Source organism: Vidua chalybeata, chromosome 16, assembly GCF_026979565.1.
Source record: "Vidua chalybeata isolate OUT-0048 chromosome 16, bVidCha1 merged haplotype, whole genome shotgun sequence".
NCBI lineage: Eukaryota > Metazoa > Chordata > Aves > Passeriformes > Viduidae > Vidua > Vidua chalybeata.
Window position 1 is genome coordinate 15,666,540 of NC_071545.1, and position 12,870 is coordinate 15,679,409.

Here is a 12,870-nt window from a genome sequence, read left to right on the forward strand (position 1 = left end):
CGTGGTGCACAGCGTGGTTTGGGCACAGGGAGCCTGGATTTGGGGCAGCTGAGGGCACCCTGGGGTGCTGATGGGGAAGGGGACCCCCAGCCATGCACGGGGTGTGCATCTGCTCCGGGGGGACTCTTTGATGAATCGTTACCGGAGCTGGAGCAGGGAAGTGTCAGGAGAGGATGACCCTCTCCAGAAGGTGCCGGGGGGGTTTGGGCTGTCCCCGGGGGCGAGCAGGGTGGTCGGGGAAGGGCTGTGAGGGGCTCCCCGCCCTGTGCTCAGCCGCTGCCTCCCAGCCTGCCCGCACTCCCGGGCGGAAAAGCACCTTCACTCCTGGCAACTGGTGACAGTGGTCCCATCTGCAAAGCACCCGCAGCCAGATGAGTGATTGTGGAGCCTCCCAGCACGGGGAGAACGGGAATGGAGTCACCGCTCCGGGGTGCTGCCGGGCTTGGAGCGACTTCTGCTCCTGCACGAGGGTCCGGAGGCTCCGCACGCCCCGGGGCTGTGACCCCCGTCCCACACACACGGGTAGATGAGGTTCGAGCGTTTGGGGTTCATAAGCAGAATTCCTGTTCTGGGGGTAAAGCCTGCAAGAGTTTTCTCTCCCGGATTTTAGCATTTGGCTGGACCAGCAGAGCTTTTCAGGACTGCTAGTGGTTTCCACAGCACAGTTTAGACATAGTCCAAGTGTAGCTCAGTGTTTTACTCCACTCTGGGACGTGTTTTTCCGCACAACTGACAAACTCAAGGTCGGGTCTTTGCTGGTTGTTTTGGGGCTAAACCGTCCATTTTTCATTTCTCCTTCCTTTGCTACTACCTGGGGATTGTGTGTGATGCTGGCAGCTCTGGGAAGCCTCACATCCTCTTCATCAAACACCAGTGATGTGCTTAGAGATGGCGTTATTTAAATTAAAGAATGGTTTTCTCTTTTATACCTACTGAAAGGATGCTCCACGCGGGGGTTCAGGCCCATGACTCTGCTCCTGCTCCTGGTCCAGCCTGGCAGCTCCACCTCCCCGCCCAAAACCCGCACCCCTGCTGCCGTTTGCCTTTAAGGTTTCTCACCCCTTTCTGCAGCACGTAATTTAAACACGAGCACTTTTAGAAGTCAACTAATTAGCACCAGGCAGGCATCCCCCCGGAGTTCGGCGCCGAGCCGTGCCCTCCTTTTTTCTGAGGATCGCCGAGATCGTTCCAGCTGGAAATTACAGCGCCTGCAGTTTTGAGGGGAAGAGGGAGGGCTGGCGGCTGCGAGCCGGGGCTGAGCTGGGCAGCGAGGGCAGAGCTGGCGCCGGAGCCCGGCGGAGGCGAGCGGAGGCTCTCGGCCGATGCTGAAGCTGCTCCCGGGGCTGGCAGCGTGGCGGAGCGGGGCCGAGGGGCCGAGCCAGGTTGGAGGTGCCCGTCTGGCCGCGCTCCCCGGGCACGGCGGGGGTGCCACACGCGGGGCGGCACCGGCTGGCGCTCGGGCTGTCGGAGCGGCCGCGTCGTGGGCGTGAGCCGAGCCCGAGGCTCAGCTGCATGAGGATCTGAAGCGTCTCCCCTTTGTTCCCGCCGCACCCTGACAAATGGGAAAGGACCGGAGTTTCTCCCGGCATTTTCGGTACGTGTCCCCGCTCCGCTGCCCCGCGGGTGCCCGCCCGTGGGGTGCTGGCAGAGCCTCGTGCCCCACGGGCGTCCCTGGGACGGCTCGGCTGCCTCTGGGGGCTGTGGGGACCCCGCTGTGTCCCCGGGACAGCCCTGCCACTGCCCCGCGCCCGCCGCGGCACCGGCTGCTCCCCGACGGGCAGTCGGGCCAAGCTCGGATGGGGAGTTGGGGTGGGAAGAGCCCGTCTGGGGCTGCTTTGTCTCCAGGACTGTAGGGCAGCCCGGGGGGATGAGGACGTGGGGCTGGGGGTGTGATGGAGCGAGGCTCGCTGTCTCCTCGCTCTCTGGCTGAGCAAACTTGCGGCAGCTTCACCCGCCCCGGCCAGGCTGGAGCCGCCCCTGCTGCCCTCCCCAGGGACAGGTCCTGTCCCGCTGAGCCCCAGCATTGGCATCCCGGGTGGAACTGTCCGGGGCAGCTCGGTGCCCCTCGCAGGACATGTGCACGTGGCACAGGGGCTGGCCAGAGCGCTGGCTGGGCATGGGGGAGGCAGCTCCCAGCGAGGGTGGGCTGCAGGAACGGGACTGTCTGTGCAGGGGTGGGTGGCCAGTGACCCACCTGGCAGCTGTGGAATGGGAGTGTGGCACAGGCTGAGAGGTGCCAAAGGGAGCCCGGGCAGGAGCCGAGGGCAGGGGATGGGCACAGTGGCACTCTGCCACCATCCTGGCTGGGCTGCTTTGGGGATGGGGTGAAGGTAAAGCAGCCTGGAGCATCTGGGACCTTCCCTGGCCTGGAAAACGCCCTGAATTCACATCCATGTCTTCGAGCAGACTGAGTTCTCCTGAATGAGTGCAGAAGCTGCTGCTTCTGCAGCAGAGGAGGGCTGGTGCCCTGGGGCTCAGTGGCACCCGGCGTGGGAGCAGGCACAGGGCTCAGGGATGGGGGTGCCTTTCCCATCCCCTCTCCAACAGGAAACAGAGCTAGGGCTGACCCGGAGCACCTGAGGAGGAGGAAGAGGAAGCAGAAGGCACAAGGCCAGCACTGTATGACCCTGCTCCTGCTTGACCTCCACAGTCAGGGTGGGCACCTCCGTGCTCCGTGAATCCCGGTGGGATTTGCTGGGAGAGGCACACCCCAGCTGGGTGCTGCTCCTTGGTGCCATGCCAATGGACAAAGGCAGGTTTATCCTGGGGGATGGCAGGACACTGCAGGAACAGCCATGGAAAGTGTTTGGCCTGCTTTGGTGGGATTGTTTGCAGCAGTCAGTCAGAGCTCTCCTGTCTGGGCCCTGCTGTGCCCCAGCTGCAAGCCAGTCCTGGGGCAGTGCCAGTGCCAGTCCTGGGCTGGGTCTGGAGCCGAGCTCCTCAGCCCAGTGCTGAAGCAGAGGCTCGTGCAAAGTGGGACAGCTCTGCTGGAACGAGCAGGGCCGATGTAATTTGGCCAATTAAATGGGATTGTGCTCATTTTGCCTGTGAGGAACCCGGACTTCTCCCTGGTGGGTGCCCAGCCCGGGGCAGAGGCTTGGGGGACCCACATCCTCCCCTGTCCCACAGAGTGAACTATTTATTAGCAAAATTTCACTCTTTTTCAGTTGCTGCTTAATGACAAATCACCTGTGAATTGCACCAGTGTGGTACTTGTTTTAAATTGTCACCAGATGCTCCGCATGAGCATCTGCCAGCCTCGGGTGGCTTGTGGGCTGCCTTCTCCTGCACCAGCTCTTGTTTTGAGTTCTGCCTTTGGCTGGGGGAAACGGAGATGTCCTGGTCCCGGTGGATTTGGGATTTGAAGCCTCTCCTCCTCTGTCTCCACCCAGGATTTTGTGTTCCCTCGGTGAAGCTGCCCGAGGGAGCCCTGTGGGATCCCCTGCCAGCCCCAGCTGTATCCCGCTGGTGCCACCCCTCAGAGCAGCTTCCTCTGGGTCCTCTGGCACCAGTTTGGCCCAGTTCCCGCTCCGGTGGGACACGTGGTCCCCAGGCAGCCGGGGGTGTGCTCACACCCCTCGAGGCTGTGATAACACCGGCCCTGTTCTCACACCCCGCGAGGTGCCGGGCGCTAACGAAGCTGCGCTGCCGAACCCCCCGAGCTGGTTTTGTCTAAACGAGCTGCAGCTGCAGGAGTTGCTATAGAAACACTCGGAGATGACAGCTCCTCCAAAAGCCCCTAAATGTGCGGGTGGGGGCCAGGGGAAGGTGAGCTGGTGTTGGGGTCTGGCTGCTGTGAGGCAGAAGGAAAAGGAAAAGTGTCTCCCGGGGTTATGGAGCTCACCCCGGCCCAGGTGGGAGCGGTGCCTCCTCCCTCCCTCCCTCCTGGGATCCTGCTGTGCACTCCCCGTGCATCCCCTGAGCGTCCTGGGGGTCCTTGCAGGGGCACAAAGGCCACTTGGCTGCTCCTACCAGGCAGAGGGGAGGTGACCCAAAACAGAGCGAGTTCCTGGGGCGTCCCCTTGCCTGCGGCATCGCCGTGCCTGGCCCTGCAGCGCCGCCATCTCCCAAGGGGCACGAGGCTCCTGCCTGGCTGTGGAGGGAGCTGGAATGTGGGACTATTCAAGGCTGGGGCCCAGGAGAGCAGAGTCTGGGGCAGGAGATGGGGGGCAGCGTTTTGGGGGTCCCAGAAGAAGAAGGTCTGGGTGAAGGTTCCAACATCATTGCTCCAACGGAGCTCTGCATGGGATGGGGGAAAGAGATGCAGCTGGTGTGCCCCCGGTGTCCCCAGCACCCCCGGTGTCCCCCCGGTGTCCCCAGCACCCCCGGTGTCCCCCCGCTGTCCCCAGCACCCCCGGTGTCCCCAGCATTCGCAGCTCTGCGAGGACTGAGGCCAAGCTGACGCGAGGAGCTCAGATCTTTCCCTCCCAGGGATGCCCGGATCCGCAGCTCTGTGCCACAGCCGCCTGGGCCCCGCTCCTCACCCTCCTCCCTTGCCCGCTTTCCCCAGGATTTTCATCCCCAAGAAGCACCGGCAGCGCTTTGACGAGGTGGTGTCGCAGAGCCTCATCAGCAAACTGTGCCGCTCCAAGAGCGAGCACGGCAACCGCCTGCGCCGCAGCCGCAGCGAGGACCACCAGGAGCGGCTGCTCGTGTCCACCCGCGCCAGCTCCGTGCCCCGCAGCCACGAGGAGCTCAGCAAGAGCCTGCGCAAAACCACCTCGCTCATCACCAGCAATGTGGCCTCGGGGGCTGCCCGCAGGTAGCGCCTCTGTGGGGCCCGGGTTTGCGTGGATGGAATGCGGGGAGGGGTGCCAGGGAAAGGGAGGGGCGTTCGCTGGGGAGCTCTCCTGCGATCGGGATGGACAAAGACCTCTCCCTCAGGAAGGCTGGGCAGCTCTGTGCCCCTTGTCCCGGCTCCGGGGCACGCTCTGCGTCCCCTCGGCTCTGCAGGGCTGGCTCCGGACGAGCTGTGTGAGGAGCTGGGGTGGCGCCGGCGGGCTGAGAGCGGATCTCTGCTCCTCGCTGGGTGGGATGCAGGCTGTGCCAGCAGGGTTCCGGGTACCCAGCTGTGCCAGCAGGATCCAGGATGCCTGGCTGTGCTGTCTTCAGGGCACAGAGGAGGCTGAAGGGAGGTTGGAGCCAGGTTGGGGCTGGTGTCTTGTCCAGGTAACAAGTGACAGGATGAGAGGAAATGGCCTCAAGTTGCAGCAGGGGAGGTTTAGTTTGGATATCAGGGAAAATTCCTTCACAGCGAGGGTCGTCAAGCATTGTCACAGGGCAATGTGACAATGTCACAGGGCAGTGGTGGCGTCCCCACTCCTGGGAGGGGTGAGGAAATGGTGAATACGGCGCTCGGGGACATGGGGCGGTGGTGAACACGGGGGTGGTGCTGGCTCGACAGGTGGGTTTCATAATCTGAAAGGTCTTCTACGACCCTAAGATTCCCTGATTCGAGTCGGTGTCTGGCCAGGCTGTGGGAGGAAGGCGGGACAATCCCTGGAGCACAGGGATTAACCCACTTCCCTCCCCGTGCCCAGATGGCCAGACCGCAGCGCCCCGGAGGGCGGGGAGCTCCCGTGCTGCCGGGCAGACCCTGCCCCGACCCAGGCAGCAGGAGAGCAGGGGGATCCAGGCTCCAGCCCGCCTTCCTGCCAGGCTGATCTTCCCTGTGACTTGTCCAAAATGCGCTCCCAGCCCAGTCTCCCTGCCTGCCAGCACAGGATCCCGCTGGTTGGAAATGATCTCAGTAATGCTGCCTTCCCCCAGCTCCCTGCAGGGACAGCTCCCAGCTCCAATCAGCCTCCCAGCAGGGAGATTTCCTAATGCTCCTTCCAAAATTTCCTCGAGGAATTTAATTCCTCTCTCATCAGCCTACGAGACCTTTGCTCCCTGAACCACATTGTCTGTCTAATTCTCTGTAATAAAGAATCACAGACTGGTTTGGGTTGGAAGAGCCCTCAAAGATCATCCAATTCCAACTCTCTGCCATGGGGGGCTGGAACCAGATGAATTTTAGCTTTTATACATATATTTATTATTTAAATTTATATATTTATCCCATATTCCACTTTGAAACCACATTTGAAAGACACTTTGGTATCAAAGAGGAACCTGTGGGGACATTGGGAGCGTTGGGGACCTGAGCACTCAGGAGAACCTGGGCTAACAGGGCTGTGGAGGGGCTGGGGAAGGAAACAAGGGCTGGATCTTCCACTCTGACATCCTGTTTGCCTTTTTCACCCACAGAACCGTGCGAGTTTATAAAGGCAACAGGAGCTTTGGCTTCACGCTCCGTGGCCATGCCCCGGTGTGGATCGAGTCTGTCCTGCCAGGTAAGAACACGAGATTCGGGGCATCACTTACTGATCTCTGCTCTGAACTTGAAATGTTAAGTGCTTTTCTTTGCTAGAAAAGAGCAAAAGGGACTTTCCCAAGGCTCAGTGGTGGAGTCTTTCCAGCAGAATAATGAGCATTTTTGGTACAGTTTGGTTTGGCTTTATCCACTCCTTGTTGAGAGGAGTGGGAAATGTGTCCAGTGACCACCCTGAAAGGACACCAGTGCTCCCAGTGCAGGCTGGCTGCTGCACCCAGCTGGGTGAACGGTCCCAGCCCACCCAGATAAGCCAGGTGCAGGGGGGGTGCCCTGCCTGGGGGTGTCCCTGGACCCCCATCCCAGCCAGAGGTGCTGCAGCTGAAGCCCCTTTGTCCGTGTGCCTTTAGGGAGCCCGGCGGAGAAGGCTGCCCTCAAAGCTGGAGACAGGATCCTGTTCCTCAACGGCCTGGACATGAGGTAGGAGCTGTGCAGGGCAGCAGGGCCGGGGCAGGGGCTGAGCACACGCTGTGGTCACTCTTGGGCAAGGGGAACGGGAGCTGCTGGCCCTGGTCCCCGTGTGCTGCCATGCACAGGGGTTTGCCCTGTGGGGACAGCTGGGGACAGCTCCTTTAGTGCTGCTGTACAACACCTGGCTCTAAGAGGAGCATTTTCTCCACCCCTGCTCCTCCTCTGAGTGCCCTGTGCAGGACAGTTTATATAGCCTGGGTTCTGAGTGCAGCCCAGCCCAATTTCAGGCACTCTGAGTTAATCTGTATGTGTTAAACACCTGAGGTTCTGCTTTGGAGAGCAGCAGAGCCCCATCCAGCCCAGGAATCACTCCCACAACGGGATCGTAAGCTTAAAGCCACGTGGGAATCCCATTTGTACCCAGAAGTTAATTCTGGGTATTGTTTGTGCACCAAAGCAATGGACCAGAGGGACTTGTGCCCCTCACCAGTGCTGTGTCCTCGGGTGCGTCTTTCTGCATAAAAACCAAGAGCAAAGGGTTAGAGGAGGCTACAGGACAAGAGAGAGTGATGAATATTTAAAGGTTAAGCTGATGCTGCTTCTGTCAGGGATCAGGTTCTCACGTTTCAGCTGATCCAGCGAACTGTTGGCTGATGCAGCACTGCCAGAAAAAAGAGACCGGGCTGAGGATTGTCCTCTGAGCCCTGTTTTTGGCAGGCATTGTCCCAGCCTGGCCCATGCCCTTCTCCAAGGGCATCCCGAGAGTTTTTCACCTACAAAATTACACTTTATATTCACCTTGCATTTTGTTTTCGTGCAGAATTGGGACAGGCGAGGACAGACCTGCAGCGCTGTGTTATTTAAAGGAAAAAGTCATTTTCTGGGTCTGGGTGTAGCTTAACTCTGCCTTCCCGTGCCCTGACACTCCTCAGGGTGGCCAGAGGCATTCCCGTGGTTATTCCTCGGGGCTCACTCATGGGCCAGGTCCAGCCTCTCCCTCGGGAGGCTCCTCCCTGTGCAGCGCAGGGAAAGCCAAGCAAAGGGGGAGAGAACCCAGGGAATCACAGCGGGGCCCAAACCCCTCTGGCTGTGAGCAGCACGAGGAGGCTTTTCCAAGGTGAAGGAAGGCAGCTGCCAGCTGTGTGTCCTCACTGCTGCCCCGGAGCTGCAGCAGCTCTGACCGGGCTCTGCTGTGCCCGCAGGAACTGCTCCCACGACAAGGTGGTGTCGATGCTGCAGGGCAGCGGGGCCATGCCCACCTTGGTGGTGGAAGAGGGCATCGTCAACTTCTCCAACGGTAAGAGTGCAGGGAGGAGGGCCTGGAGAGCAGAAAGCCCAGGCCAGCTCCCGAATTCCTGGTGCAGGAGGGAATTGCCGAGCGCCTCCGTAGGCTGAGCAGGTTTAACGCGCTGCCTGGGGGACGCTCCTCTCCCCAGGGCACGCGGCCCCTTGCTTTGTGGGATCAGGCTGGATCCCAAGGCTTGGCTGCTCTCCAGGAGGGCTCATCCTGCTGTGTGGCTGTCCTCGGTGTCCCTTGCAGCGTCCTTCCTGTGCGCTGTGTCCTTGGCTGCAGTAATCCAACGCCGTGGCTGCGCCGAGCCCGCGGCTCGGGGCTGCGCCGTGCGGGATTGTTACCCTGCTGCAGGGATCGGTGACTGCCGGGAGCTCGGGGTGTCTGGGCAGCAGAGGGTGCCCGTGGAGGGCAGGATCCCCCGGGCACAGCACGGTCCCCAAGCCCCGTGGAGGCTGGAGGGTCCCTGTGCTGTTGGGGTGCTGCTCTCTAATGCACAGAGCTGGGAGTCGGGGCCTGGCTCTTCCCTCTGGAGCAGCACTGGACTCCCTCAGCCCCACGTTAGGAGCCCTGGGACGCCCCAACTCGTTTGCAGGTGTATTCACACCAACCCAGCAGCTCCGTGCTGCACAGAGCCACAGCAGCCTGGAACGGTTTGGGTTGCAAGGGACCTTAAAGATGATCTTATTTCACCCCTCTGCCTTGGGCTGGGACACCTTCCACCAGACCAGGTGGTTCCAAACCCCGTCCAAGCTGACCTACTTCAAAGCACACAGCCAGCGGCACTCAAACTGCTCCACTGCCCTCAAAAGAAGCCAAGGAAAGATGGAATATTTATTTTGCAGACTCTGACTCTGCTGAGTCCCCGAGCAGCTCCTCGGCCCTCACCTCCCTGCAGTGGGTTGCAGAGATTCTCCCCTCTAGCATCAAGATCCAAGGAAGGACGTTCACGCAGCAGCTGGAGCACCTGCTGACCCCGCCCGAGCGTTTCGCCGTCTGCAAGGCGCTGGAGGGCTTCTTCCAACACCGGTAACTCCCTGCCAGCTGGGACCTCTCCCACCGGGAGCTGGCCTGGAGCAGTGCCCGTGCCAGGGTGGCTGTCAGGCAGGGCACAGCTGGGCTGGGAGGCTGCCACACGAGCTCTGCTGTCCCTGTGCTCTCCAGGTTCCCCAGGCAGGGGTTCTTCTCTGGGCACGAGCTCACCTCAGGCCAGGTGTCCTGCCTGGGGATAGGGCAGATCCTTCAGTTTTTGGTTCCTTTAGGTTTAAAGTTGGTCACCTCTTATCCCTCATCCCCCAGTGCAGGCTGTCTTGCAGCCTGGCTGTCCCTGACAGATCCTGTTCCAGCTCTTTCAGTAAATCCCTCCATGTTCCATCCTTGTCTCCTCACTCTTCCCAGAATCCCAGCTGCAGCATTCCTTGGTGGCTGCACGGGAATGGCTGTGGCTGGCAGAGCCCTCGTCCTGCCGTGGAGCACTTCCCCCTGTCCTGTGCAGGGATGCAGCCACATCCCCAGGCACACTCCAGATTTCATCAGTGACCTCGTTTCCTGCCCTTGCTTGGTCTTCCAGCAGTGTTTTATCAGAGGCTGTCACAGAATCATGGAATGATTTGGGTTAGAAAGGACCTTAAAGAATATCTTGTACCACCCCTTGTCGTGGGCAGGGACACCTTCCACTGTCCCAGGCTGCTCCAAGCCCTGTCCAGCCTGACCTTGGGCACTGCCAGGGGTCCAGGGGCAGCCACAGCTGCTCTGGGCACGCTGTGCCAGGGCAGAATTTCATCCTGTTGCAGTCTGCTCTATCCTTGTGGGATGGGGTGCTCAGCTATTCCCAGCAGCCCTTTTCCCTGCTCTACACACCAAAATCAGATGGAGCTTTTGGCCCCAGGAGCTGCCAGCCCAGCCACCCTCCCCACTGCATCTCTCCCACAGCCTGTTTACCTGCAGCTGGCTAAAATTCACGTCTTTCCAGGGCTTCTCTCAGCTTTCTGGTGCTCCCCCAGCCCTCTTACTCATAAAATCATGGAATTCATTAGGCTGGAAAACCCTCTGAGACCACTGAGTCCAACCATTCCCCCAGCACTGCTGAGGCCACCACCATGTGGCACCATGTCCCCAGGTGCCACATCCAGGTGCTTTTGAATCGCTGCAGCTCTGCAGTGAAGGAAGCAGTCCCTGGCAAAGACGAGGCTGGGAAGCAGGAGGGGCTGTGCCAGAGGGACACGATCACTGCCCAGCCCTCTCCTGTTTTTCAGGAACATTGACACTGTCACTGCCCAGGAACATTGACACTGTCACTGCCCAGCTCTCTCCTGTTTTTCAGGAACATTGACACTGTCACTGCCCAGGAACATTGACACTGTCACTGCCCAGCTCTCTCCTGTTTTTTCAGGAACATTGACACTGTCACTGCCCAGGAACATTGACACTGTCACTGCCCAGGCCTCTCCTGTTTTTTCAGGAACATTGACACTGTCACTGCCCAGCTCTCTCCTGTTTTTTCAGGAACATTGACACTGTCACTGCCCAGCTCTCTCCTGTTTTTTCAGGAACATTGACACTGTCACTGCCCAGGCCTCTCCTGTTTTTTCAGGAACATTGACACTGTCACTGCCCAGGAACATTGACACTGTCACTGCCCAGCTCTCTCCTGTTTTTTCAGGAACATTGACACTGTCACTGCCCAGGAACATTGACACTGTCACTGCCCAGCTCTCTCCTGTTTTTTCAGGAACATTGACACTGTCACTGCCCAGCTCTCTCCTGTTTTTTCAGGAACATTGACACTGTCACTGCCCAGCTCTCTCCTGTTTTCAGGAACATTGACACTGTCACTGCCCAGCTCTCTCCTGTTTTTTCAGGAACATTGACACTGTCACTGCCCAGGAACATTGACACTGTCACTGCCCAGCTCTCTCCTGTTTTTTCAGGAACATTGACACTCTCATTGTGGATGTGTACCCGGTGCTGGACACACCAGCCAAGCAAGTCCTCTGGCAGTTTATCTACCAGCTGCTGAGCTACGAGGAGCAGGAGCACTGCCAGCAAAAGATTGACAGGTTTCTGGGGTACAAGGCCTTGGCAGGTGAGAGGAAGCCCCCGTGCTCCAGGACGGACACGTCGTGTCCTGCCGGGTGCTGGGAGCTCAGTCCCTTGTGCTGGTGTAGTTTTGGAATGAAACTGCGTTGACAGGAGAGGTGGTACCTGAGAGGGTGACTCTGGGAGCGAAGGCTTTTTGGAAGCTGCTCAGGTGGTTAGAGGTGAGGAAGCCCAGGAAGGGAACAGTTGGTGTAAGGGCAGCATTCAGATCAGAGAGGTAAAATAAGGGTGACACAGCGTCCCTTGGGATGTCACAAAAACATCCATGGTTGTTAGAGGCGGTGCTGCTCTCCCAAGAGCACAAAGACAGTTGGTGATGCCCCTTGTCCCTGGTCCCCCTGTCCCCTCACCATCACCCTCACCTGGTTCTGTGGCAGCACAAAGCCAGTGGTGGACCGGGGAGAGCAGGTTTGAAGTGAAACGTCCTAATCTGTGCATTTGCACTCTTAATTGCTTCCAGTTTCCCTGTTCTCAGCTGCTCACACAGATGTGTTAATTTTAGACTCAGCAAAGGTAAAAGAGGTGTTGTTTGAAGAGAGGCTTTTGGAGGAACACAGTGATTTTAGCAGAAGACAGAACCAGCTCCAAGTCCTGGTGCAAATCCTTCCTGTTGTGCATGGGATGCTGTGCTCCATGCTCACTGGGTTGGCACTCAGCCACCTCTGCTTTGTGTGTGCAGAATCACAGCTCAGCCACGGGCTGTGGATTCCCAGGAATTCATGCCCTGTGATTAGTGTATAACCTCAGAAGCTCACAGCTGCATTCCAGGAATGCAGGGCAGGAATCCCCAGCCAGGGCAGGAAGGAAGCAAAGGAGCAAATCTCCCTGTCCCAGGCTGCTGTTCCCAGCTCCAGGCTGGTCCCTGGCTCCTCTCAGTGTCTCAGGGGCAGCTGCTGAGCATGAGCAGCTTTGGTGGTTGTGGTCCATTCTGTGTGTCTGTGCCTGGCAGCACCGTGGCCAGAGATCTCTGGATTTGGGCTGGTCCTTCCCCTGGGCTTCCAAACTCCGGTGCTCTCCCCTGTCCCAGTCTGCCCTGCTGGGTACCTCAGGGATGGATGCCCCGTTCCCTCCGTGCTGCTGTGAGCCTCCCCGAGCTGCACATGGACGATGCATGGGCCATGTGCTCCTTCCAGGCAGCATTCCAGAGCTGGTCCCACTTCCTTCTCTTCCTTTGGGGGCAGGAAGGGTTTACTGGGACCAGCCCAGCTCAGGGCTGGAGTTTCATGTGGGCCACGAGCTGGTGGATGCCAATCCTGCTGGAAAAAGGGACTGGATGTCCCATCCCTGTGCATCCATCCCTGCCCTGTGCTGGCACGAGCACCTGGAACCTGCTCAGCCCCCGGGGATGGAGCGAGCAGCTTCCCGGGAATGGCAGCTGCTCTGAGTCCCATGGGCCCGGGGGGCCCTGGGGGGCTCTGGGGGTGCCCGTGCGGGGTGAGGAGCAGTGGGGAGCTGTGGGGTCAGGCTGTGCCTCACAGAGGTGTTTCCTGCTGCAGCCGAGGCGGAGGCCGAGGATCGGTACCGCAGCTCCGTCCGAGGGGCCTCCCTGTGCCGGGGCAGCCTGCGGACCCCCCGCCCTGAGGAGGGGGCAGCAGGTGGGTGACTTGGGCTGGGACCTGGGGGTTCTGCCTGCTGCGTCCTGCTCTGCCCCGAGCCAAATTCCTGACCTGTTCCTAAGCGTGAACGATGGGAAAAG

At 59.7% G+C, this 12,870-nt stretch overlaps 1 protein-coding gene across 4 annotated transcripts in view; it reads left to right on the forward strand.

Annotated features, from left to right (window-relative positions):
* The window catches only part of GRID2IP (Grid2 interacting protein), a 38,531-nt gene that overhangs the window by 11,572 nt on the left and 14,089 nt on the right, over nt 1-12,870 (forward strand). For all 4 annotated transcript variants that reach the window (XM_053957643.1, XM_053957644.1, XM_053957645.1 and 1 more), the window contains 7 exons: nt 4,511-4,762; nt 6,250-6,335; nt 6,724-6,793; nt 7,987-8,081; nt 8,921-9,104; nt 11,006-11,160; nt 12,671-12,769. In XM_053957643.1, coding sequence (XP_053813618.1) covers nt 4,511-4,762; nt 6,250-6,335; nt 6,724-6,793; nt 7,987-8,081; nt 8,921-9,104; nt 11,006-11,160; nt 12,671-12,769 — 941 coding nt within the window. The remainder of the gene's footprint in view (nt 1-4,510; nt 4,763-6,249; nt 6,336-6,723; nt 6,794-7,986; nt 8,082-8,920; nt 9,105-11,005; nt 11,161-12,670; nt 12,770-12,870) is intronic.